General features: G+C 44.4%; 1 protein-coding gene across 2 annotated transcripts; it reads left to right on the forward strand.

Annotated features, from left to right (window-relative positions):
- The first annotated feature begins 9,270 nt into the window (after nt 1-9,270).
- Nucleotides 9,271-19,289, forward strand: Podxl (podocalyxin like). 2 transcript variants are annotated; one of them, XM_010611727.2, is made up of 9 exons: nt 9,271-9,403; nt 9,494-10,093; nt 11,300-11,556; nt 11,848-11,937; nt 14,123-14,270; nt 14,527-14,588; nt 14,793-14,960; nt 15,697-15,825; nt 16,381-19,289. In XM_010611727.2, exons 1-9 carry the CDS (start codon nt 9,286-9,288, stop codon nt 16,576-16,578), a joined length of 1,770 nt encoding a protein of 589 aa, XP_010610029.2. In that variant the 5' UTR covers nt 9,271-9,285; the 3' UTR covers nt 16,579-19,289. The 2 variants fall into 2 exon arrangements, with proteins under 2 accessions (XP_010610029.2, XP_010610030.2); XM_010611728.2 differs by lacking the exon at nt 15,697-15,825.
- The last annotated feature ends 8,148 nt before the right edge of the window (nt 19,290-27,437 follow it).

Here is a 27,437-nt window from a genome sequence, read left to right on the forward strand (position 1 = left end):
GATGAACTGAAAACAAAAGTGAAAAGTGAAGCTTGAAAACTAAGCTAAGTGAAAGAAGCTGGTCATAGAAGACCACTGATAACATTTTACATGAAATATCCAGAATAGACAAGTCTATAGACAGAAACCTCTTTAGTGGTTACCTATGGCAACCATAGCACTTTTCTTCTACTATGTCTTTCGTATAAGGGTTTGTATTAGTCGAATCAGGGGTTAGGTTTAAAATGTGTTATTGTTGTGGATACCATCAGTCTATAAGAGCCTTCAAAGTTCTCCAGTGATACCTTTGACTCCCTGCTTGGCTGTAGCCCCTTTTTTTTTTCCGCTCTGCCAGCAGAATTCCACTGTTACTTGCTTTTGTAGGATTTTGCAACTCAGGAGGTGTCTGAGGTTCTCATTAAACCTCACAAGCAAGCAGTGGGAACTTTTTGCAGAGGGTGTGACCTTCACCAGTGCTGTTAAACGTTAATGCCCCAACAAGCTTTTTTATTGGTTCTGTTCTCTTCCCCAGGTGCAGTGGGGCTTTCACCAGTGCCCTTAGAATGGAAGTTTGGTGGAATGCCACGTGAAAGCTTTTTTTCTTGAACATACAGGACATGGGGCTGTGTGGAGCTCCAGGATTAGCTGGTTTCTTCCCAGCCAGCCCCACCCACAGGGAGCACTTTTTTAAGGCTTCTTTCTAGACTCCTTTCAGTTTCCACAGCTCCCTTCACACTGGCCCAAGCTCATCCCTTAGCAATTCATTTAAAAATTGACTTGGGATTGTGGGTGTAGCTCAGTGGCAGTGTGCTTACCTAATATCCACAAAGCCCCTGGTTCGATCCCCAACACCACGAAACAGATGATGGATGGATGGATTGACAGAGACAGACAGACAGACAAAAATGTACCTGGATTTTCCTAAAAAGCAAATGCTCAGGTTAATTCTTCCCGAAGTCACCACATGCCTCTGGTGTTGAGAATGGTACCTTTCCTCAGAGTCTCCATCCCTTGATGGGCCAGAGAACCATCATCGTGATTTTGGTTTCTCTGCTCTTTTCTTGTTAAGGGTAGAGTGAAGTTCTTTCTGGCTCTCTACCCTTCTTAGCTGCACCTGTAAGTCTTATGGTTTCCTTTGATGAAGTTCATATCTTTGATGAAGCCATGTTTATAAGTCTTTGGCTTGCTCCTTGCTTGCTTTGTCGATGGAGTGTCACACGCACTTTACATAGGCATCACAGCAGAACAGCCTGCTACAGAACGTTTGGATAAGGCTGGAATTATTTGAAGTTTGAGTGTGGTTTTGGAGTTTATGTATAAGGGAAGAGTTGATTACCTATTCACTTTCTTTATGACTATAGGATAATTGTTTTGTTGGTGGTCATGGTGGTTTTTGTTTTTTGGGGGTGTTTTTTTTTTATTTTTGGTGGTGGTACTGGAGCTTGAACTCAGGATCTTGCACTTGTGAGGCAGACTCAGTGCCACTGAGCTAAATCCCTGGCCCGAAAGATAAATTATTCTATTTCTTTTGAGTCACTAAGTTATATTTAAGAAACATCTGCTGGGTATCTTCCCAAAAGAATGAAAAGAATCATACCACAGTGATATATGTGAACCCATGTTTATAGTGGCACAATTTGTAATTAATAGCTCAAACTTGGAAACAGCCCATCTGCCCATCAGTTGGAGACTGGATAAAGAAAATGTGGTTTTTCTATAAAATGGAGTACTACTCAGCCATAAAGAATGAGAAATTAGAGTCATTCATAGGAAAATGGATGCCTATTGAAGTAATACTCTTAAGTGAAATCAATAAGTCACGTGTAAATACCGAATAGTTTCTCTAGTGTGGAAAACTAAAATTGTAAATAAGATCCTAATGGTATAATTGACAACATGAAATAGGAAAAAAAAAGGGGGGCTAAAGGTGTAGGGGAAGTGGGAAGGGTAGGGGAAAGGAAATAAGGGGAAAGAAAAAAAATATGAGAAAATGAAAAAATGGAAAAAAAGTTTTAGTAAATAGGGAAGGGAGGGGGGGGTGAAGGGAGGGCAGGGGTATGGGGGGGAAATGAGAACCAAGACCTGTCATATAGAGGTACAAGATCCCAATGATGAATGTAACTTTACTGTATACCTAAAATGTACCAATAAACTCAATGAGGAGAAAAAAAAAGAAATATCTCATCTGCTTTAAGTTTATCAGCATTTGTCTGTAATGGCCTAGGCTTTAAATATTATTATTATACCTCATTGTTTATTTGTACCTTTGGAATTTTTTCTCTTGTTTACACCACCAAATAGTTTATCATTTTACTATCCTTGCTCATAAATCAACTTTTGAGTCAGGGATGTAGCTCATTAGTAGAGCATTTTTGGTGTGAAAGGCCCTGGGTTTAATTCCAAGCACCACAAAAAATAAGTTTGTTTTAAATTTTTCCTTTTTTTGCTAGGCATGAATGGCATCTGCTTGAAGTAGCAACTGTAGAAGCTGAGGCAGGCAGATCACTTAATCACTCAAGCCCAGGAGTTTCAGCCTTGGCAACGTAAAGACTCCATCTCAAAAAAAAAAAAAAAAAAAAAAAAAAAAAAAATCAAATTTTTAACTTTATTGATATTTGGGCTTGAATCTAGGGATGAGTGAGTTATCCCCCCCGGCTTTTTTGTCAGTCTTGGTAAATTGTTCTGGCTGGACTTGAAGTTGGTAATATGCCTCAGCCTTCCAGAGTGCTGGGATTACAGGCACACGTGCACTACCACTCTTGCTTTACATTCCCCCCACCCCTTTTTTTGGTGGGGGGGGGGTTTGAGACAGGGTCTCACTACGTAGTTAGACCAACCTGGAACTCACTATATAGTCCAGGCTGGTCTTGAACTCACAGCGATCCTCCTGCCTCAGCCTCCCTAGTGCTGGGATTACAGGCGTGCACCACCACGCCCGGCTTACATTCCCTTTTTAAAATTGTTAGACAGGCTCTCTTTTCTTTTTACTGGTACTGGGAATCGAACTCAAAACCACTCGCTTGCCAGGCGGGCTCTGTGCCACTGAGCTACATCTCAGGCTCTCTTTAATTTGCCCAGTGGCCTCGAAGTTTTGGTCTTCCTGTCTCTTCTCCCAAGTGGAGCAGCTAGGATTACAGGTGCGTGTCACCAAGCCTCGCTTGATTTCTGTCGTTATTTTATTCCTACTATATCTTCTTTGGGTTTGTTTTTCACTTTCCATTATCAAATTGAAGCCATGCACAGAACCAGGCTTGAGCGGGTCCTAAAGAAAGACAGGTGGAAATCGAGTGTGGCTCACAGCTTCTGCCGGCCAGTCCCCAGCAAGCTGCTCCTCTCCCAGCCCTGGTTTCACAGTGTCCCAGAGTTTGCTCCCTGAGATCAGTCGACTGAGTGGGAAAGTCGGACTGGCTTGAGATGACTCAGGAAAGGTGCTACTGCCAGCCAAAAGTCGACAAGCTATAGGACCAGCTATGGGGTCACAGCCCTGTTTAGGACAGACCCTAAAAGGGTGGGAAACTTTTCCCCATGATTGGGACTTTGAATAGCACATTTCCTAGGCATTTCCTGGATTTGAAGGAGGGTTACCCGGAGGTGAGGTGTGACAGATTTATAGCCAGCAGCTAATGACTTAAAGCAGTGGTTAGGAACTCGGAAAGAGCAGGAATGGGGAATCAGTGCTTGGAAGTTTAGAGGAGAAGGCACGCAGACACACCTGCTGGGATACTCCTGGAGCGGGCAGATACCTGTCTCCGTCTGGAGGAAGCTCTGGGAGCCAATGGCTCATTTTGATGGTTGCTCTATGGGCTCATGACCAAGTGGCTGTGGTGTCACTAAATTGCCCAGGTCGGGCTAGGCTTGGAATCCTCCTGCCTCAGCCTCCCAGTGTTGGGATTACTGGCATGTACTACCACACCTGGCTCTGGGAGGTGACTAAAGCAGACATGCCTGGGTCTGCATGTGGCTCCAGCTGCGCTCCTTCTATCAGCAGCCCTGTCCATGGACTCAGAATGTCTTCCTCTCCACCACAATGGTCCTCTGAGCACAGGGATTCCCTACAGAACTCTCTAAGGCTGAGTCAGGAGCATTAAGCACATGATTTACTTGCTTTGTCATGAACATTTCATGCTACTAAATAATGAAATGGGGAATATGGATGGGACCTGGGATGTTTCTGTGACTCCCAGTCATACAAGTGAATGGAAGGACCTCATACGGACAGCCTCCCCGTGGACCGCCTTGCTGGGAAATGAATCCATGTGCAGTCCTGAGAGCATCAGGGCTGCAGGTGGAAGGTGCCCCTGCCTGTGGTGTAGACAGATGGCCTCACCAGACCATGCAGGAGAGGCCTGGGTGCTGCTTCTGACTTAAGCCTGATACTTTAGCCAGCTCAAGTATCTCATTAGCTAAGTATCTTTTTAATCAATTCTCTTTCTATTTAAAGCAGAGGTGACTATTAATATTTGCAACTGAGAACCCCGCTTCTCATAGAAAAATATAGGGGAGCAGATTAGGAGATTTAGTAACGTTCAAGTCCTAAACTTGGATACTGTGAACGTGGCCTTATTTGGAAACCGAGTCTTTGCAGATATAATCAGGTCAAGACGAAATCATACTGGATCAGGATGGCCCCTAAGTCCAACAACTGGTGTAGTTATGAGAGGGGAGGCTTGGGTGTAGACCAGTGATAGGGTCCATGCTTAGTGTTCACAAAGCCCTAGGTTTGATTCCCTCAACCCCCCAAAAGGAAAGAAGGCCATGAGTTGAAGCCAGGAAGCATTGTGTGATACAGCTACAAGGCAAGGAGCATCAAGAATTGCTAGGAAGAGGCAAGAAAAGATTCTTCCCCAGCGACTTCATAGGGAGCGTGGTTCTGCTGACTTTAGACTTCTAACCTCCAGAAGCACAAGAGAATTCATTTGTGCTGCGTTAAGCCACCCAGTGGGTAGCCATTCGTCACGGTAGCCTTTTGCAAGGAGCACACATTTCACCAAAGGTGACTACTGGGAGAACATTGAGCCTGAACTGAATGAGTGGCTGTATTCTCTGTTGTCATTCAACGTAGGTGTGGGTTTGCTGGGCCTAGAGCTAGGAAGTTAGTGAGCGCTCCACATTTGGAGCCTTAAGAGAGCATGGCTTCTTAGATACTGTTCAAAATACATCGCAGGAAAATGAAGGGAATGGGACATCATCGTGTTGGGTGAAATAAGCTTAACTCAGAAATATAAATATCTCACGTTCTCCCTAACAAGTAGAATCTTTAAAAGATGACAAGGGAGTAGAAGACTAATATCTATTATTAGACAGAGGCAGAAAACTGGAGGAAGAGTGGGGTGTATGTAACACCACATAATGGGCAATAGATGAAATCAAAGTGAGTTGTGTATACTGAAATCAAAAGATGTGGAACTAGAGGGAAAGGTTGGATGGGGGTTGACGATAGAGTGAAAATGACCAAAATATTTTTTCTGCATGTATGAATCTGCCCAAATGAAAGCCATTCATCTGTATCACCGATATGGACAAATAAAAATTCCTGACATGCCCACCCGCCCCAAAACCCTTTGAAAGACTGTTCTGGTCACTGTGCTGGAGTGGCTGCCCACTGTGGATTCATACACACCCCTTTTTCCTGGAAAGTCGATTCTGATCTTGCCTCCACCACCCATGAAGTTGGCTTCCACCCCCAACCCCTGCCCAACCCCCATGAAGTCAGCAGCATTTCCTCTTAATGTATGTGGCCAGTGAGGAACAGGCTCAGCAGAGCTCTCACAATATGCGGACAGCTCTCCCAGGAACATCTCAGAGGTGATTACACCCTGGACACCACCAATTAAAAGATGCATCAGGGGCTGGGGATTTAGCTCAGTGGTTCCAGCGCCTGCCTTGCAGGCACAAGGACCTGGGTTTGATCCCCAGTACCAATAATAAATAAATAAATAAACAAACAAATAAATAAATAAATGATGCACTATTATTTTGTCAATTACTTAGGAAAAAACAAAACACTGTCCAAGTGTGATCTGCAGTCATTTGTAATACAGCCTCATTTCAGGGACATGACAAATGAATACCCTAAAATTCATGAAATGGAGTATTTTAATTTTAATTTTATTTATTTATTTAGGTACTGGGGATCAAACTCAGGACCTTGCGCTTGCTAGGCAGGCAGCAGAACCACTGAGCTAAATCCCTGGCTCATGAAATGGACTATTTTGAAAGCCTTGCAAAGGGAGTGGCATTTGAGCTTTTCTCAGGGAACAGAGTGTAGTGAGCAGGTCATAGAGGATAAACATGCGTGTTTCTCTTGCTCCGTACTTAGGATTTCTTCTTATACACTATTCCAGGGAATTTTTTGGCAGCTCTACTGTCCAAGTCCATTCTTTGCTGTATAACAAAATACCAGAAGCTGGCTACTTCATAATGAAAAAAAAGTTGCTTTGGCTCATTATTCTGGTGGCTAGAAGATGAAATAGCATGGTGTTAGTTTTCCATGAAGGCCTTTTAGCAGACGGGGACATGTGGCAGGAGCGTGTGAGGGAGAGAGATCACATGGTAAGAGGAGATTTAAGAGGGTAGGGAGGGCCTGGGATTTAGCTCAGTGGTGCTGCCTCCTCCTCACAAACTCAAGGACCTGAATTCAATCCCTGGTACCAAAAAAAAAAAAGAAAAGGTGGGGCCAGGTTCTCTCTGCGACATCAGCTTCTCTGGGGGCCTCACCCACTCCTGTGATAACTAGCCTACTCCACCAGACCAGCATTAATCCCTTTATGAAGATATTCAAGACCCAGGTAACTCCCATCTGGTCCTGTCTCTTAAAAGCTCCTCCTACCTCTCAGCAATGTTGCATTGGCAACCTCTTCAGAGGTCTGAATCCCAGAGGTTCGACTATATCTTAAACATTGCTTCAGCTGTCTGATGTCCACTCTGTAGTCAACCAACTAAGCAAATAATCAGAATGCTCCTAACTGTGTGAACCTGCACACTGAATGTAAAATCCCTGGTGTGTGTTCCCACACTGGCAAATTCAGTCTGATATAGAAAGGTTCCCTCCTTGACCTAGTGCCCTTGTACGTATTTGCTAGATCTTTTGTAAGTATTTTTAGCACATAGGTGTTTTCTGGGTCAGACTGTGGATCTGTACCCCTGGGGCACCCTGGAATCCGATGATTACCAAGGAAGTCTGGCTTCTGTGCCAGTGACTCAGGGTGGGTTCCTGAGCATCTTGAGCAAGGTCTCTACAGCCTCATCAGACAGAACAGCAGTTGGGTCTGCAGCAAGTGAATTCCACTGGGGCTGGGGATTCAAGTGTATTCTCATTTATCTGCATTCTCCCGAATGTCACCAGCTGATTCCCATTTCTACATAAGAGGCATGGTGAGGTTGTACGTTAAGTCAGCACTGTGATTTGGCAGTTGTGGGATCCAACTTTGGGCTTTCTGAACCCTTCAGCTGCAAAAAGATTCCATTAGGGCAGTCTTAGAAAGTCTCTGGTTTTCAGTCTGCACATTGATATGAGATTTCAGAATTTAAGGTCTCTCTCTCTCTCTCTCCAGTACTGGGGACTGAATCCAGGGGCACTCTAGCACTGAATAACATCCTCAGCTTTTGTTATTTTTTAAAATTTTGATGCAAGGTCTTGTAAAGTTTCCCAAGCTGGGCTCAAGATTGGATCCTCATGCATCAACCTCCCAAACAGCTGGACATACAGGTGTGCACCATTGTCCCTGGCCCGTCCCCTCTTTATTTAAGCCAGTAGTTTTCACTGAGTAGCAACTTATCTTCCCCAGGGTACTATGGTCAACACCTGGAGACACTTTTAGTTGTGCCAGCTGGCAGGGTTATGTGTCTGTGTTACTTGCCAGGGATGTTGCTGAGTATCTTATAATGCAAAGATAACTTCCTGTAACAGAGAAGAATCCATTCCAAAGGGTTTCAGAGTGGAGAAACCCAGTCTTCAGCTTGTCATCACAGTAAAAAGTACCCATCCCACCCTTGAGTCCCCTAATTCCCCAGCCACGTTGATACCTCCCTCAGTAATTAAGTACCTCTTGAGAAGACACCAGAATGCCATCAATTACAAGAAGGAGTATTACTTTATGACCTACAGCTGGGCATGATAGCACACCTGCCTGCAATCCCAGGACTCTGGGGCGGCTGAGGCAGGAGGATCAGGAGTTCCAAGCCCAGCTTTGGCAACTTAGACTTTGTGTCAAAATTAAAAGGGATGGGGATGTATCTTAGTACAAAGGCCCTGGACTCAATTCCTTATTGCTGCAACAAACCAAAACAAAACAAAGAGAAAAGAAAGGGGTAGGGTGGCCCCTGGCAAAAACTATAGCTAGGTACTAGAATCTTGTCCCCTAAATAGAGCTTTGGGATTACAGGATTGTGCCACCAGGCTCAGCTGTTGCATCTGTTGGGTTTTTTTTTGTTGTTGTTGTTGTTGTTTTGTGGGTTTTTTTTTTTTTTTTTTTTTGATCAGGGATTGAACTCAGGTCCTTGCACTTGCCAGGCAGGCACAGTGCCACTGAGCTAAATCTCCGGCCCTATACCTCATTTTTAAGAGAGCCCTTCTGTTACTCTTAGAAATGTTTGGTTTGAATCAGAAGTTCCCCATGTGGAAGTTCCTGAATTTCTGAGCCTCTCTTTCCCTTTCCTGCTACATTCCACGCACACATATTTTCTACAGGCCTTTTCCTACCCCAGGGCCTTTGCAGCTGCTGTTCCCTCTGTCGCTGCACTGTCTGCCCATGCTACAGCATTCTCTTAGTCTTCTTCAGGCCTTAGCTTGATAGTCTTTCCTTCCCTTTATCTCCCTTCCCCCATGCATCATTTCCTTGTTCACTTTTTCCCCTTAAGTCTCCAGAACCTGACATTTATTTGTTCTGTGTTTTTTAACCATTGTATCTGTGTTTTTCACCATCTGCAGGTTCCAACACAAGACCTGTCACAAAATTGCACTCAACATTTTGTTAAACGACTAAAAGTCCTTCCTTCCCTGGTCTCACCCCCAGGGTGAAGCCACCGTACTGAACACAGCCTCCGTGCCCTTCAGTCCTGGCACTGCCCCACATGGCACACACAGTCATTCGTGTGACCCCAGTTTATCACAGTCTCTCTTGCCGCTTATAACTTCCCCGGGAAAGGCTGCTTGGCGCCCGCTTGTCCCACAGCAGGGCAAGGCCAGCTCAGCAAGCATCAGTCCGTGGAATCACTGTGCCCTGGCACTGTGGAGAGAGGGCTGTGGATAGACTCGAGGGGCTGCCTGTGGGCCGGGCAGAGAGGGCGGGGACCCGTGCAGAATCCATGAGGCCGGATCAGCCGGCATCATCCTCCCCTCCGTGGAGCTTCCCTTCCCTGTGTCCCTCTCGGCCTCCCTCCCCGAAGGGTCTGGGACTCAGGAAGGACCCAGGCCTTCAGCAAGGTAGAAGTAGGGGTGGGAGCGGGAACAGAGTGGGGGTGAGACCCCACCTGATATCCTGACGGAGTTCTGTGTTGGCTTTGTCACGCGCAGGCCAGTCCAGTATCGGCACAAATGAGACTTCTACAAAACCTGTGACACAGTCTCCTGCATCCTCAAACCAGTCCAGCCCATCTTCAGTTTCCACGACTGCAATAGCGACTTCCACAGCACAGAGCTCAAGTTTACAGAAGACAGACCAAGTCCTGGGAAGCAGCTCTGCAAATTTCACAGGCTCACTTCAGCCAAGCAGCTCTGGGACTCTATCCCCTGACCCGAGTAACACAGGTGCTAAAACTACCATGGACTCACAGGCCGGGAGCCCTGGCCATCCCGCTGCCACCACCACCTCTGCTGCGCCTGAGAACACAAGCAACGAGAGTGTCAACCCTGCCACCACGCATGCTGTGCCCACTTCACAAAGCCAACTAGAGACCTTTCCGTCTCAGGATTTACCCCTGAAGACCACAGCACCCACTCTTACCCCTTCACTGCCCAGTTTAGGAAGCTCTAACCCACTGGCTAGTGCTACTACGATGCCCTCCGGGAGCTCTCCTCAGGGACAGATGAGCTCTACCACACCTTCCAGTAGTTCAGGCCTCCTGCCTTACTCTGGTCTCACCCCCACGGCCCAGAGGACACTCACCACTAAGGGTAAGTAAGGCCTTGGTGGTTTTGTTTTATTTTTGTTTCCCTAAGCAAGAAGAAGCTCTTCAGGGCTTTTTCCCCCCATACATCTGATCAGCTTAAAATGAAGATAGAGCTGATAGTAAAACATCTGGTATCTTCTGCCTTCATTCAGACCTGGTTTCCCATTTCAGGGCTGAGCAGAGGCCAACAGTGCACATAGTCTAAGGAGAGTTCCATGTTTTGTCTGCCCAGGCGAGCACGTAAACAAGCCAGCCGTCTGTCCACAGGCAAGACTGTGTGTTGGTGGAGACAGGGTATGAGAAGGTTCTAGAACAGTGCTTCTCAGACCTGTTTGATGGCAGCCCAACATAAGAAAGCACAGAAACTTGAATGTTACGCTATAATCCAAAAAACACACACATCAGTCAAGCTAAGTTTGACTAACTAGGATTCACTATATGTTGTACATTCTGATTTTTTCTATTCTGTTTCACTGCCTTTAACTTTTTTTTTTTTTTGTACCAGACATTGAAAGCCCTTTTTTGCTTTCAAGGCAGGCAGCGGAACCACTGAGCCAAATCCCAGGCCCCTCCCTTAACTTATTTTTAAAGTGCTGGTCTTAGCCTAGTAAATTAATTTCAAACTCTACTGATGGATCATGAGCCTCACAACCCTGACCCATCTCAAGTTCTGCTGAACCAGAATTTTGGATGTGAGCCTGAAACTGCATTTCTAGGTGCTCAGGCGACATGGTTACATCCTGAAAGAGTTCACGGCCTGCTGCAGTGGGAGACAGTGGTGGTGTCCTGCAGGAGAGCAGTTCTCTGAGGTGGACAAGTCTGTGTTCAGATACCCCTCTGCCACCCACTGGCATATGATCTCAGGTGAATCATTAAGTCCCTCCAAGCCTCAGTCTCCTTGTTTATAAAATGGGGATAAGGACAGTCCCTTTCTCTAGGAAAGTACCCTCGACACCTCACATTGTAAGTGCTTGGTGAATATTAGCTATGGCGAGAAATACCATTGTTGTGATTTGTCTTGGTTCTTAGTCCAGCTGGTCCAGCCTGACCTGTCCTATAAGATGGTACTGGTTCCTACGGCATCACTTCTGTCTTCATCCTCACAGCCTGCTGGGTGGCTCCAGCTTGCATGAACTGAAGCCAGAAGAGACTGCCCTTTCCTCTGCAGGGTACAGCTCACCTCTCACAGCCTCTGCTTCCCCCATTACAGCCCCAGTGGACCTGTCATCTGGGACTCAGCAGGCCTCCGGCACGTGGACAGCCAGCCAGGTGCCAGTCAGCCCCATGTCGGGCAGCCAGATGTCTCCCAGCCCTTCATCCTCTTCCTCTGTGACACCACAGCCCACGGATTCTCCAGCGGGAACTGTGACTGTGCCTGGCGTCAGGGGACCCACAAGCCTCAGCACTGTTTCGGCTTCCCAAAGTCCCAGCATACCCACTAAACTCTGGAATTTTGGGAATAAGACGGTAATTCCATGATGGGTAGGAAAAAAAAAAAAAAAAAGATTTAAAGAAAAGTGTTTCTGTCAGGCTTCCTCCTGGGCTGTAAAGAAGTTTTGTCCGTTTTTTGTCACTCTGTCTGCCTCCCTCCCCACCCCTAGAGCTTCTGAGACAGCTGGGTCACCAAGGACCTGCCTGGTCTGAGTGGCCCAGCTGTGCCCCAGCTTGCCACAACCTCTTCCTTTCTGATTCACTCACCCAGGGGAGCGTGCAAGACCCTCCACCTTGCCTGAACCTCCATATTGTGACTTCTTCCAGGTACTCTGCGAGTCTCTCAAGGAGCCGATCGATAAGCTGCTTGTCTTGAACTTGACAAGCAAGGGAACCAACCCAGGAACCAACCACTGCGTGAGTAATGTGAACGCTACTCACAGAGCCCCAGCCCCAACCATGTAGGCGAACGAAGGCCAAGGGACCACAGTGCTCCTGGAGGGAACTGAGGTGTGGGTTTGCATGGGGATCGGCCCTTTCCCATCTTACAGAGCAACAAGCCAAGCTCCGACCTGTCTGAGTCAGGTCAGACCAACAGGACTGTCTGTCGCAGGGCCAGAACAAGGACCCAGGTCTCCTGAGCTTTCACTGTGGTCTGAGGTGTGAGATACCTTGATCCTAGTTCCTGTTTGCCTCCAGCTCTGGGTGTCAGTATCTTTGAAAAAAGTTTAAAAAAGCAAAAACTTTCCTTGAGTGTGACCCAAGGAGCTCTGGCCTGGACAGGAGATATATAATAGGGTCCCCAGTTGAACGAGAGGGACCCACCACCCATGGTTGTTCCTCCTCTGTGGGTGGTCTGTGTGTGTACAAGAGGTTACGTAGCAGAGGATGTCTGTCCTAGACTCTGGCCTCTCCAGTTCAGATGCCCATCTCTTAGTGAAGAGCCTTTGAGCGCTGTTAAATGCAGGTGGTCTCTGGCTCACTGCTGCCCTCTCCTGGCCAGTGCGTAGTTTTACAACTATTCGTAGGAATTAGAACAGGATTTGGTTTCTATAGAACTCACAACGCCGGTATTTCTGTCATTGTTTTCTGTCACTGTTTTCTCTTGGGCATCCATTTTGCTGTTATTTCCCAAGTGAAACTTCCAGATGCACACACTACTTAAAAGAGTTTTAAAGGGGAGCACTGTTCTCCGGAGTTAGGCTTTGGAGACAAGGCAGGAATGGCCTTGATTGATCCTAGGGACAGTCTTTTGGTGACACTTGCTGAGCTGTGTATTGTTTGAGAGAAGAATTTCTCTTCATTTCTTGAAAAGAAAGATGGAAAGTGCTGGGTTCTTCCTGTTGTCAGGGTGGGGTGTCACGAAGCCTAAGGAAGTCACTGATGAAAGCCCCAGGCATGTTGCCATGTTCATCCTGCTTACACACGGATGGTGTGAACAATATTCAGTGAATGTTTAGGTGCTTTTTATTTATTTATTTTTTGGGGTACCGGGGATTGAACTCGGGTCCTTGCGCTTGCAAGGCAGGCCACCGAACCGCTGAGCTAAATCCCCAGCCCGAGGTTCTTTTTAAATTATTACAGTAGAAAACAATATTGTCATTAATTTCCCTTAAAATACTTCTGCTTGCTTTGGACACACTTATCCCATTGTATTTGCCGCTTTCTGAAGCAGTTCAGTAAGTCTTTTCCTGAGTATCTTATTACATGTGATCAAAAATAACAGTAAATGTTGGTACCAGGTAGCATCCCCTGAAAAATCAGGCGTGTAAAAACATAACAGCCTTCTCATCCACTTTATTCATTGGGTTTTGGCACCATGTAACTAACTTCTGGCTCTTCCCAAAGTGAGGATGACCATGAAAAGTCAACATTTTTAATCAGGTGAGGACACAGAGACGACCATGGCAGCGTAACAAAAGATACTTACGAAAGATATTCAGAACTGCTTCAGAAAGTGGCAAGAAAGATGGAATAAGTGTGTCCAAATTGGGGGGGGGGATTAATGGCACTGTATCTTTAACTGTAAAGTTTTAAAAAATGTGAACCTGTCACCTTTTTTTCCCACTGCATTGCATATATAAGCAATTCTCACACGTTTTCAGGATCCCTCTTTTGCTCTGTTCAGCAGCACTTTGCCTTCCCTACCAGTCTGATCGTGGCCTCAGTGCCTTAGCCTAGGGGAGGGGCCCAGGGTCATCCTGCTGGGAGCTGTGGTCCCCCGCTCCTGAGGTCTCTGCACTGTGTGCAAGAGGGGGGCAAATAGCAGCTTAAGAGAGCACTGGATCCCCCCTCCCCCACCCCCCACTCACTGGTGGGGTGCTGTGCGGTGCTGGGGAAGACTCACAACAGGGCACCAATTCCTGATCAGGAAAAAGCTTGGAGGAAGGAAAGTGGCACAGGAGGGAAAGGCCAAGAAAAGCTGAGGGAGATGGGGAGCGGCTGGAAGGTGCAGAGCCAGCCGAGACTGACACAGGACAGCACTTGAATCCTGGTGGGCTGGGCATGACACGTCTAGAGTGTGGAGTGACTGAGGGTAGCTCTCTAAGCCTGGGCTGCTGCCATGACTCCTCAGGAATCGTGTGTGTTCTCTTCACAACAGAATAAGAATCTCCTGAACGAGAATCTGCTGACAGTGCTGTGCCGAGCAGTCAAAGCCAACTTCAACCCTGGTCAAGATAATTGCAACGTACAGCTAGCACCTGTTCCCAATGGCCATGCTGTGGCCATCAAAAACATCAGCTTTCAGAGTGAGTTGGAGGCAGGAGGCCCATGCCTGTGTGGGTGGGAGTAGGGTGGGAAGAGGTAGGCGAGAGCCTGCATCTCACTGGAGGATGGGTCGAGTGATGCCACCGCAGGTGTCTAAGCAGGGTCAAGCCATGCGGTTTCCCAGGGCCACTCAGGAGATGGTGAACTGTACAGTGCACCCTCCTCCTGGGGCCCACCTCCAACCTCCTGTCACTCCGAGCTCGGATCCAGAGGTGCAGCTCTCACTCTTTCCCACAGCAAACCTTCTTCCCACGGATGTGTATAAATCACTGAAGGACCAATGGGATGAACTAGAAGAGGTAAATGGGCCCCACCGTGTGCTGGGAGGGGTGGGTCAGGAGCCTCTGCTGGAGGCCCATTGTCCCTCACACATGGAAGAGCTCATGGGCCACCAGGAGTGGGGCCATAGCAATAGACCCCATGTAGAATAGCAGATACATGAAAGTTTGTGGGGGCAGGGACCAGCCTGCATTTTTATCAAATAACTTCTCCTTTCTGGCCAGTTGGGAGTCAGTGACATGAAGCTGGGGGATGATGGTCCACCAGAAATGACCGAGGACCGCTACAGCATGCCTCTCATCATCACCATCGTCTGCATGGCATCTTTCTTGCTCCTCGTTGCAGCCCTCTATGGCTGCTGCCACCAGCGCTTCGCCCAGAGGAAGGATCAGGTGGGCTCTTCCTTCTCCAGCTGGAGCAGGAGCCATTCTGTCAGTCCACAGTGCAGCAGGGCAAAGTGGGTAGACTGGGGCTTTTCTAGCAGGCAGAAACCACCCTGTCACTTTCCCCTTGCTAGGACAAAAATACCTGGAGTACACACCTTCATAGTAGTTCGGCTTAGGTTTCAGAGACTTCAGTCCGTGGTTGGCTGGATCCAAGGCAAAACAACATGGTAGAAGTGTATGGTGGAGCAAAGCTGCTCGACTCATAGTAGCCCAGAAGCCAGAGAGCGAGGAAGAGCCGCAGAGAGATACACCCTTCGGAGGCGTGCCCCCTTGGCCGGCTTCCTTTAACCAGGCCTCGTCACCTAATAGCCATTTAGTTATGAGCTCGTCAGTGGGTTAACCCATTGATTAAATTAGTGCCCTCCCAATCCAGTCATCTTCCAAAAGCCCCACCTGTGAATCCAGGAGCATTTTGGGGACATTTTTTATCCAAACCACCAATTCTTTTTTGGCAGCCACCTGCTGCCAGGGTCATCTGAGAGGATACATTTCTAGAAGGAAGAGTGGGGCTTTGGAGCAGAAAGACAGGGCTCAAGCCCTGGCTCTGCCTTTGTTAAATCTCTGAGCTTCTCACCTATGGAAGAGGGATAATGGCCACTTTGCAGAGCTTTCTTGGAGAGCCCTGGATATAAATGACCCTGTGTGTGCCTGTCTAACCAAAACCTTTCACCTGCCTTACTAGAACTCCCATCTTGACAGTTCCACCCAGATCCCTGGTTCTCAACCCTGGCTGCGCACTAGCAGGAGCCGTAAGAACATTCCCATGCCTAGCTTCCTCACACGCCAACGGGAACCCGATCTCTGGATCAGTGTATGTGTTAAAAGCCCACCAGGTGATCCTAACGTGCAAGCAAGGTTGAATCTCAGAGAATGCACCACTGTGCGATGGGTGCCACCTGCAGCAGGAATGGCTGTGGGGACACCATTCCTACTTGGCCCAGACTTGGAGAGGTCCTCAGTGACCCAGCCTGAGGGATGTTATTTTCTCACAAGGCTTGCCATTTCCATACTGTGGAGTGAGGTAGGAGGAGATAAGAAAGAGCTGAGAGGATGTGAGAGAACAAAGTCCATCTCTGTAGATGGCACAGATTTGTCTTCTGGGTAAATGCAAGACCAGGTGGGAATTTTAGGATGAAGGGTGAGTCATTGTGCAAGGTCGGCAGGCCAGTAGCCAGAGTGGCCTCTAGGAGCAGCCAATCTCCCACATTCGAACAGTCAAGGGCTTGCTGTAGCCAAATTGGGGCCCTGGGTTGAATGGGGAGCTACATGTTTTATATTAAGACTGTATTATGTGTTATATTAAGACTTGAAGGCTCACAACTCTGCAAAATTACTTTTTTCCCCTTGGTCACCTTCCCCAATCTAGCAACGACTTACTGAGGAGCTGCAGACAGTGGAAAATGGTTACCATGACAACCCAACCCTGGAAGTGATGGAGACCTCTTCTGAAATGCAGGAGAAGAAGGTTGTCAACCTTAATGGGGAGCTTGGGGACAGCTGGATCGTCCCTCTGGATAACCTGACCAAGGATGATCTAGATGAGGAGGAAGACACACACCTCTAATCTGGTCTGTTGGCCACACCTGTCAGCGCCACAGAGCTGCAGACTGACCACCCAAAGTGCCATTTGGGCTGGGGAGGAAAATGCCTCCCCATTCAAGGAGGGAAAGACTGGGGAGGGAGTGGACTATGAGGGTTACTTCCTCTCAATTCCCCCCGGGCCTTAATTTTTTCCCTTTTCAAAATGAACAAATCACATTCTGTCTAGATTCTTCTCATAAAATAACCCACTAGTGCCTGAGCTCAGAGCTGCTGGGAGATGAGCAGAAGGGACAGGGAGAAAGAGCTATGGATCCTCTAGTAGAATCCTTCACTGTAGGTGACATGACTGAGGCCTAAGGAGGGCAGCTGGCTGCTGCACAAGGTCACACAGCTACTAGATGACAGAGATTCTTCCCTTCAGTCCAGTGCTCATTTGGACCAAGTCACACTGCTGTGCCCACTTGTACCCTCTCCTCAGAGCTTCTACAACATACGATAAGGGGGGACTTGGAAAGGAAAGCAGGCCTGTACCATTTCAGGGGATCTGACTGCACAAAAGGACAAATCCCAAGTTTCTGTCTCCTACCCCAGTCCTGTCTGCCAGCTTTCTCTTTCCCTTTCCAAACCCTTTCACTCCCACAGTCCCACAGGTCATTCATGATCTTGGATCCCTTGTTCTGGATTTTGATCTCCTTGCTTAATGAGGTCAGGACCTCCTCTTTCCCCACAGTGAATGAGATCTGAAGAAGGGATTGGTAGGTGGGTAGGGAGAAAAGGGGAGTGTCTCACCCCAGGATGGCCTCCCCAAGGCAGCTGATTCAGGCTCAGTACTCACACTGGCCCTTCCCCCAAGACTCTCCTTGAAGATGCCCCCCAAGATCTCCTTTGGTCTTCTACACTCACCAGGGACTGAAATCTGCAGTAGTAACTGAAAGCAAGATGTTTCTCTTGTTCACTGCTAGCTGATGGGATGGATCCCTGAGGCCCAGGTGTTAAGAGTCGTCGTCACAGGGCAGCCCTGTCTCAGGGCCCCTGATGGGCAGAGATGTGTTTCAGTAGACAATCAGTTGAAACCACTGGAAGACAGGTGTTACTGTTTCATAGAAACTCAGGGACTTTTCAAGTTGCTGAGAGTTTTGTTGTATTTGTCTGGGTTTTTTTTTTCAATTGTTTGTTTTTAATCTAGCCCTCCATTGCCAAAGGTCAAAACTCATACTGGAGACTTTCAGTCAGTCTGATACCAATTCTCCTGTGCCACTGTAAATGGCCCAGAACATGCAGTGAATTTTAAAGTCCCTAATTTACCACTGTCCCATGTGGACCTAGACCTGAATGTTTCCTCTTATATGTTCCTGGTGGGGCCTTAACACCTCTGCTGTTTCTGGTGGCATCTCAGGGAAACACAAAGCCATGTCTATTCCCCAACGTGGTTTTTATAGGCTCAGAAGTTAGGTGCCTGTAGACATAATGAAGGGGATCTCTTACAGCAATTCTGAACTTTTGGCCATGGTCTGTATTGTTCCTGGGACATAAATTCCCTGCAATCAACTATCTGCTTTGGCAAAACTTAAATAACAAAAGGTAGGGGGAGCTAGGGAGAAACCCTTTGTCTTTCCCTTGCTGCCAGAGTCCTTCTTTACAGTCTAGCTTTCTGATACCACAGGAAAAAGTACAGCCAGAGAATCAAGGAGGGCCCCCAGCAATTTCTCAAGAGTTAGATGCTCAATGCTCAATTGACAAACATCTGCCCTGTTCCTCTAGCATTTGGGGGTGGGGCAGGAAGGAAAACAGTGTCAGGTTAAGGGTATCACAGGAAATATTTTTATTCTGGAAAGTGGTCTGCTTGCTTCCTTACTGCCCACCACTGGGTTCTGTCTACCCAGCTAGTTTGTCATGGCATCTCTGTGAAAGGCTAGATTACTGCTCCTTTGGATATTCTGGGTCATGCTGACCAGGTAGGGCATTGGACAGAGATAGCAAATAATTGCTTCTGCAAAATGATCAGACATTGCCACCTCAGGGGCTTTCTAGAGATTAGAATACTGCAGGCACTAAGAAGCAGAAATGATGGTCAAGAAGAATCACCACGGCTCTGTCCAGGAAGAAGCTGGGGAGGCTTAGAGCTGACCCAGAGGTTCCTACTTTCTTTGGATCCAAGTTGTGCTGCCTTTTAGTACAACTTCAGAATATATGATACCAGACCTTGGCTTGCTCTTGCTGGTAGCATCTGTAAGTTACTTTCTTCCCATGTCTTTATTGGGTTCTCTGTGCTATCTGGTACTTGCTTGTGGGGCCAGGAAGTTAAGAGAAACACCAGGGGCTCAGCTCGGCAAGACTTTAAACCAGTTGTACCAAAGAGAAGTTAGGAGCTCTTTATTTTGGTACAAACTGTAGTTTCCCCAAGCTGTAGAAACCACGAATCAAAAGCTACAAAAACCATGGGTCTGATGATTTTGATTGGATGGAACCCAGTGGGCACTGAGCTGTCATATGAAGTGGGGAGAGAAGCCACTGTGCCTATGAAGTATGGAAGAACATGCATCTTAAGACAATGAGAGTTAATCTAGATACACCAGATTTACCCTTCCTTGATAAGGAAAACAAGCGGGTTTATTTAAACTACTACTTTGAGATTTATCTTCCTTTTTTTTTGACAATATACTGGAGGAACTTTGAAGAACAAATTCAAAGTGATGTATGTTTTGACAATGTAAATACAACAGCCACATGTTATCTATTCTGCACTGCTTGAAGTGAATATACTTTGAAAAAACATTGAGAGTTGTTTTCCCCCTCTGAACAAGAATGTAAATGTCTCTTACTAGAAACAAGTTTTTGTTTTGTTTTAATGAAATACAAGACAAGGCTGGTGACAAAGTATTTGTTTTTTCAGATTAGGCATTATTTTCAAATTATTCTTTCTCCTCCCCAGCCAAGTTCCAGCCATACCAGGAAAGACTGGAGTTGTTGAGCACTGGCTGGAAAGTGAGACAGATGTAGAGATACAGTAGACCCTGAAGTCCATAAAAGTGACTTTGCTGAAATGACATGGTCAGAAATAGGATTAAAACTTGGTCCCACCAACTGTCCCTTGCTATGGGCCTCCAAAGTATCAGGAAACTTAAGTTCTCCCACACACAGGCACCAGGATGACACAGAAGATGCTATTCCTTCACAAGAGTTAAACCAGCAAGGCCAGGGAGGACTCAGACAGAAACGGATGCCACTGGTCTTTTACACTTTGAGTCATTGAGGTCTAAAATGTAAATTAGTGTGTCTTTTCTGCCAGGACATAATTTGAACAAGCTTTTGCTTCTGGAACTTCTAACACACTAAGGATCAAAGGGAACAAGATAGAAGACAGAGGTCAAGAATAAAATGGTAGCTAGCCTAGCTTTTTTCATTGTCACTAGCAGATTCCCTCAGGTCTGCTGAACACTGAACACCAGGTGAATGGAAGGGATTGCTATTTCATGGTGGTGAGGTGGTATCAAATGTTAAACAGTTGCCCCAGGAGACTGGGGAGCATGTGTCTCAGTGGACAGGGGTCTGAAGTACACTGGATTTTATTGACAAACTTGTTTGTAAAGACTATAGTTAATTATTGCATTTTCTTAAAAAATATATTTTGGGAAATTGTACACTGTCAATTAAAATGCTATTGTGTAAACTGGCCCAAGCCCTAGTAATTTGCTCAAATACTTCTGGCTTCAATTCACCTGTGCAGTCTTCTCTTAACACCCAACATCAGCGGTGCCCCCGACTGCATGTATGAGGCATGCTGTGCTCTTAGTAATACCTGCTCACGTATACCATGAGGGGAGAGTTCCACAGAAAGAAGTTGCGGGAGGATCCTGGAGGTGCTGACAGTTCTCCGCGCTACCGCAGGATGCCCTAGGCCCATAATGGTGGTGAACCTATGGCCCATGTACTGCAGCTGGCTGCTGTCAGTCAAAGTTCTAAAAAAGTTTGCCATCACTGCCCTAGGGAATGTAATTATGAGGACTTCTTTTCTCCCCAAGATGATGAAGTTTCATAATCTTTCTCCCCTCTATTTCTGGTTCCAACATATCTTGAGTCACCACCACCAAAGATTTCACAGGGGCTACTGAGCCCTGATCAGGTATGAAAACACTGGCCGAGAAATATACACAATAAAAAATATAAAAAACAGAAATGCTCTGTTCTGAACATTTCTGTCCATAAAAGGATCTATTTACTTACCACAAGCTTCCTGTCTGTCTTTTGTATATATTGTAGGTTCAGCTCAGAAATAACTCAATCCTTTTCATCTCCTGGGGTAATAGTATTTACAGCTGCATGTTAACTCCATTCTTCCCAGTTTGTAGGAGAAAGGAAACAAATGACTTGGGAGATCTGGCCCATACTGTTGGTTGCTAGACAATTGTCTTTTATTTGCATCACCTTACAGTTTACAAAATATGCTCACATAGTTTATAGGAAGATGTCACCACCCTACAAACTAGGTGCAATCTCTGCATTTATGAAACCCATTTAATGAACTCCTTGATTCCAATTTTTCTGTGCAGTCCCACATTCTTTTCTGTACATTTATACTCGAGATCAAACCATAAAATTCATTTCTAAGACACAGTAACTATTACCATGATTTCCACTTCATCTGGGAGTTCTGAAAGGCAGCTAATAACCTGAAAGGTAGGTCAGAGTTGGGCCCGGGTATTTTGAGATTAACTTCACAAGTATACCAGGAATTCAGAAAGGAGTCCACATGCCAAGAACTCTTACAGGACCCTGGCCCTGCTCAGGCACACTGCTCTAAAAATGATTCACAGTTTATCTCAGGCCAACAAATTAAATGTAACTGTTCTCTTCCTGTGTAGGTCATTGGCCCTGGTTTTTGCCCTGCTAACCAAGAGATGGCTCTTGGTTGGTATTTTAAATTTTATGTCTCTTTTGTCATTCAAAATGTCCCCATTCCATACACTCCCTCCCAAATTACTTTCTACCTCTATACACTGAGGGAAGAAGATAAATAGGATTGGCTATGCTAAATTAACACGTGATAAATACTGCCAACTGCATTTTTCAAAGATCTTGGCATTTTGTAGATTAGCAAACAGGACCTGTTGCCAACATTTACTTGCAGATTTAGGATGGTGCAAGGCTACACAGAAGTTGATGGATATGCAGATAAAAATCAGGATTCCTGGCTCCAAGACTGCTCAGACTATTGCCCCAGTTCAGAGGGCAGCTGTACAAGGAGTGCTATGTACACTACCAAGTGTCATCTCCCCTTTTGGGGTTTGCTAGCCATCAAAACTTACTGGCACAGCACACACTAGGACAGGCCACTTTTAGCCAAGTTTTTCCTCTCATCATGGTATCTCTAAAAGGACAACAAACTACCCAACAGGGCGGCAGTCTCCTGTGCTGTCAGATAAACTAGTTGGATAAGTATTATGGTCTGCTGTCCCTTTTCCTATGTCACAAAAAAAATCTAGACTGTCTTCCTTTTCTCCTTCCAAGACAAAGGAAGAGCAAATATTGCGTAGTATCTAAACTTGTACAGAACCAGCACAGGCCTCCAGAGAGCCAACTGGTCTTACAAGTCACAGATCTGTAGGATCTGAAGGGTTAGTGGTAAAGAATGTTGCCTTCTTCTCCAGGGACAGTAATGTTTTCCAATTTCTGTGAAATTTAGAATGTGAGCTTGAGCACACATGGCCATAAGCAACTTAAATCTTTGTGGGTCTCTATAATCAAGTGAGCAGTCTGCATCTCAACCAAGCCTTCTTTGCTTACTGCTGTCTTCTGGCCAGAAGATAATGACAAATACGTCAAAAGTGGTATCCCATGTTTTGAACTCTTTAATTCTCTGGAGGATTAACTAAGGAAAGGCCAATATCTTACTTTATCACTAAACCTCAGGTTTGTTTTCCTGTTTTGAGAACAAAAAGAAATGTGATTTCTGAGCTTTCACCCACACTCGAAGCTCAGAACAGAAAGGAGCTTTCTGAGTGAGTACACTTTAGAAATGAAAGCTGTACAGTAAGATACGGGGCATTTGGTTTGTAAAGTAAGAAAACATAGGTCCTGTTTTGAATAAATAAGTGACAATTCACCCCAGAATGCAGGATCACAAAGCCAAGAACAAGTGAAGCAGATGAGGAGAGACAAGGGCTGAGCAATCTGCATGTCTACCCAGACAGTACACACAACTCAACTGTCGCATTCTCTGCCTTTATTTGGTGTATTTCTGAGTTTGCTTTTCTTTTTTTCCATGGCCAGGCATGTAAGAGTTTTTTTTTTCCACTGGGGACAGGAACCCAGAAATTTTGCAAAATCAATACTTCCAGATTCTTTCTTTGTGCTATCTTTGCTACAACTTTCTATTTTAGTTCATCATTTCCTTCTAGTTGCTAATTGGTACAAGTATATACCCCTTAAAGAAAACCTGGGTGACAAGTCCAACTTCACAAAACAGATAAAATAAGACTGGTTTTTAACAGCAGATAGAAAAGCATTTCATGAAATAATTTGTCAGTGTTCATTCAAAATGAAAACTTCTGGGCTGGGGATTTAGTTCAGTGGTTCCATTGCCTGCCTTGCAAATGCAAGGTCCTGAGTTTGATCACTGTTACCAAAATAAATAAATAAATTAATTAATTAATTAATTAAAACTTCTCCAGGAGCTCTGCGAGATCCACTAGTACTTCCTTGAGTATGATCTCAAAAGAAAACATCTGGGGAAATCTGAATAAAACTCACCGTTTGAAGAAGAAATACAAAGTGCATAAATATCCAAAAAGGTGATTTCAAAGTAGCTTTGGCAAACACAAGACATTCTGTGGTGTCTCTATATAATTTTTTATTAAGAAAATGAACAAAATACATTCTTTCTCCATATGTACATTACATACAACATAATTCTACAACTGCAATTGTTCAGCAGATCACTCATTATGTATTCGCAAGATGATAACATATGTACCAAGCCTGGGATCAGAAAATTACTTGTACCAAAAAAAAAAAAAAAAATTCTAAAAGTCCATAAGGATTGGACAAAAGGCAAATCAGAGGATCTGAGAGGGAGAAGAAGACTGCAGATAAAATTCAGGCCAATAATAACCTAAAACAATGATGCTGAAAGAGATCTGAGACCTGATAACCAAATAGCACTCTTTAAATGCTCCATCTAGCTCTCCAGTGGGCTATTTCTGACTCAAGTATTTCAGGACACAGTTTAAGCCCATAACACCACAGAAGAGGGGGGAAAGGAAAGAAGAGAACCCAATAAGGTGTCTTTTCTTTTCCACATCCTAAGAGTCTCATGTGAGATATTATCAAGGTGCAAAACTTCTGAATCTTAGCTGGTATTTATAGAAATACAGTTTTTTGGGGAGACATCTGCTTAAGTATGATAAGGAATTCTTATTTCATGTACTAAGCCTTACATTTATGTTCACTTGACAATTTATTTTGCTGTGCTTTGAGCCTTTGACAAATTAGCTCATTCTCTTAGTGTGGGTTTAATTATGGCTTTATTAAAAAGTGCATCAGAAAAAGTGGCTCCTCATGGTATAGATATGCTTCATATATAGTGGTGGCTAATGTGCTTAAAAATTCCAATGGGATTTAGGGCTGAAATTTTCAATGACTTGAACAAGTTAGCTCTCTATAGCTGCTGGTTACCATCTTATATCTGTAGCTCAGGCTTAAACATACTTAACAGAATTATTTTCAGACTGTCTAGAAAAGGATAATGCTTGAGGAATATAAGGATGGGGACATATAATTACAACCTGGTCCTTCCTACATACAAAGTGACAGGAGAAAATGAGAATGGGTCTGATAACTTTTTTTTAAAACCTTCTCTGTTCTTTACCATTTTGCTAATAGAAAGAGCTTAAGAAAAGAAAATGAAGAGGTATCATCAATAAGGGCTTTCCTGCTTTACATTAGTAAGTTCCTACTTTTCTGGGATAGACCCATAAAAGGTAATAACACTCTCCAACCTCCAAGTGAGCTGATGCTGTGGAGCGCCCTCAGAAGGCAGCAGCTCTCCGTAGTCCTGGAAAGACAAGGTTCTGTTGGCTATGGGTAAAGCTGTGCTGCTCTGCTCAATCTAATTTCCAGTCCAACTTTGGTTTTAAAGATCTTTCTCTAACAAAAGAATCTTAATTTCTGGCCACCAAGTACTTCTAAAAGAGTTAACTTTTTAAAAATTCTAACACATTTCCCACACTGCTTATAAATATGTCCTTTGGAAATATGAACATTGTCTACCCGCAAGACTAAGAAGAAAAAGAGGCTTCCTGCACTATTCTTCCGAGGCCAAAGACTCAACTTTACATTTGGAGTGGTGCTAAGGGAAGCAATCTATTAAAAGGGGTGAATAGATATAATCTCCATAAAGAAGCCTGCTCTCAGAATTATGCAACCTCTAAATTGAGCTAAAGGCTTCATGTATATAAAGGACAATTAATACTACACATCCATTTCAAAAGACATTTCACACAAGTTAAAAAGATAGGCTGGCTTAATGAATAACAGAATCAGCATCTCTTGCCCAGGCTTAATAGGAATAGAAATCCACTTTTATGTTTCTAAATGGAAGGCTTACAATTGAGGAAGAAAACAGTTTATAACTGGTCAGTCATCAACATCATTTTTCTGGGAAAGAAAAGAATCTGAAGGAGAGCAAGTACCTAATTTTTTAAAAAAGAATGCCTTCCCTCATAGAAGATTACTTATACTTAACCTAGTATTTTTTTTTTTTTTGACCCTGACATCCAATTAATCAAATCTGGAGTTAGGCTGACATTTCTCTGCTATGTCTTACATCTTTGTATTCAGTGCTTTTACAAGCAGAGCTAACATGCATAGTAAATGTAAAATTAAGCCAAGCTTTACAGAGAAAGAAAGAAACACCTAGGACTTCCAAAACAGGTAATTAAAAAAAAGTAAAGCTACATATTTCTGTCCTCAATGTTCCCCTTTGCATTTCAAGAAGGTAAATACAAGGGTGGGAGTGTAGCTCTGCAGAACAGTGCTTGTCGCCATATGCAAGGATCCCAAATACCACGAATAAGCAAACAGAAGTAAATCCAGCACTAAAAAACAAAATGCTAAATAGTCATCTGTTACTGCAATTCAATTTGTAAAGCTTTGCTAATTGCAAAGAAATTGAAGTTTATTCTAGATACCTTCTCTAATTTAATCCATCACTTTCCAAATGTGGAGAAAACCTAAAGAATAAGCCAAAGTTATTATTTATCTACAAATCTAGGACTCATTGTCTTCTTGGCAAAGCAGAACAGAGAGAGTCCTGGTATTATATGTATGATTAACTTACTTTAAGGCTTGATAATTGATGTAAGTTCAATTCTGTATGGGTTTTAAGTCTTACATGAAATGGAAATTTTCTTCCTATGTTAACTTTTTTTTTGAGTCAGGGTCTCACTAAATATTTCAGGCTGGACTTGAACTCACTATGTAACTCAGGTTAGCCTCAAACTTGCAGCAATCCTCTTGCCTTAGCTTCCCACATGCTTGGACTACAGGAGTGCTCCACCACACTCAGTCTTTCTTCCTATTTTGAAGGGCTTGTAAATGAGCACCAATCCAATAATACCAGTAAAATTTTAAGACTTTCTTGAGATTCACTAACAAGAGAGAAATAAAGCTCAAAATTGGCCATACTGCAACTCCTTAATTATGTACATAGGCCTGTTCCATATATCGCACACAGAATGTTTTTCCTCCCTGCCCATTAATTTTGCATTAAGTAGTGAATGAAACTGAACAATGGTGATCTCCTGGGGTTGGTACAAGATTTGTGTAGCAAACAGCTCAGATATTTAAACTCACTGCTGAGAATGCTAGCTACCTAGAATATCCAGAGCCATCTAAGCAAGTCCTCTGGGAGCCAAATAACTGCATGTGAAATGTTTTATTGCTGATTTTCACTTTGCACTCTTATCAAGGAAGTAGATCCACAAAAACAGCTGCTTAGCTATATGAGATCTAGAGTTAATTACGTAAGGCTCTCTGTTTTAAAGACTTGCAACTACTGAGGAGAAAGAAAACAGAAATGCATTCCAAAGACTAATCAGAATAACTGAATATTCTAGAAAATTAAACTTTGATTCTTTTTTGGTAGTCTTTTTCCCAGTGCTGCACAAATAAAATTATTCAGGGTTAAAAATGCAGAGCTTTCTGTTTCATTTAGATTTGTAAACTGTCAAATTGATAAGCAAAAGATTTCCATTATTTTTTCCAACATAGCCACAATCTCCCTTCTAGATTTGTTCCTGAGTTCAATACTTTCAGTCAAAATGCCTTAGGTAGGCAAAACAGGGCACTGCACACAACTGTGTAATAGTTCACCGAGGCTGTGTAAAGAGCAGATTAAACAGAAGACATACGATTTCATAATTTTAAGTGATTTCTAAGAACTGCTCTCCTTGTCAAACACCCCTCTCAGCCCCCTGCCTTCTTTTTTCTTGCTGATATCATAGTGCTCAGATGATATCCACAAAAAATTCAAGCAACCTTGGCAGCATTTAGGGACATGAGTGTATATAAGCAAACTTAATTTCCAAATAACAACTGTAAACTAGAAGATAAACTAGAACTGTCCTTTGCTTTTTGTGTGAATTTGTGAATTGGGATCCAGTTCAAGATATGACAGAAAAAGACAAGTGACAGTTTCTCAAAAGGGCATTTCTCTCTGCATCACTAGAAAATCTAATTTACTGTAACTGCTAATGACTCCTTAGATTAAGGGTTACGGAAGCTACTGTTCGGTGATTTTTATCACTGGATGTGTAACTGAGGACAAGATTTAGTTATTCAGAATTGGGTCTAGTCATATTTTTTTTTTTTTTTTTTTTTTTT

Source organism: Fukomys damarensis, unplaced genomic scaffold (assembly GCF_012274545.1).
Source record: "Fukomys damarensis isolate Sample0158 unplaced genomic scaffold, DMR_v1.0_HiC HiC_scaffold_4, whole genome shotgun sequence".
NCBI classification, from domain to species: Eukaryota; Metazoa; Chordata; class Mammalia; order Rodentia; family Bathyergidae; genus Fukomys; species Fukomys damarensis.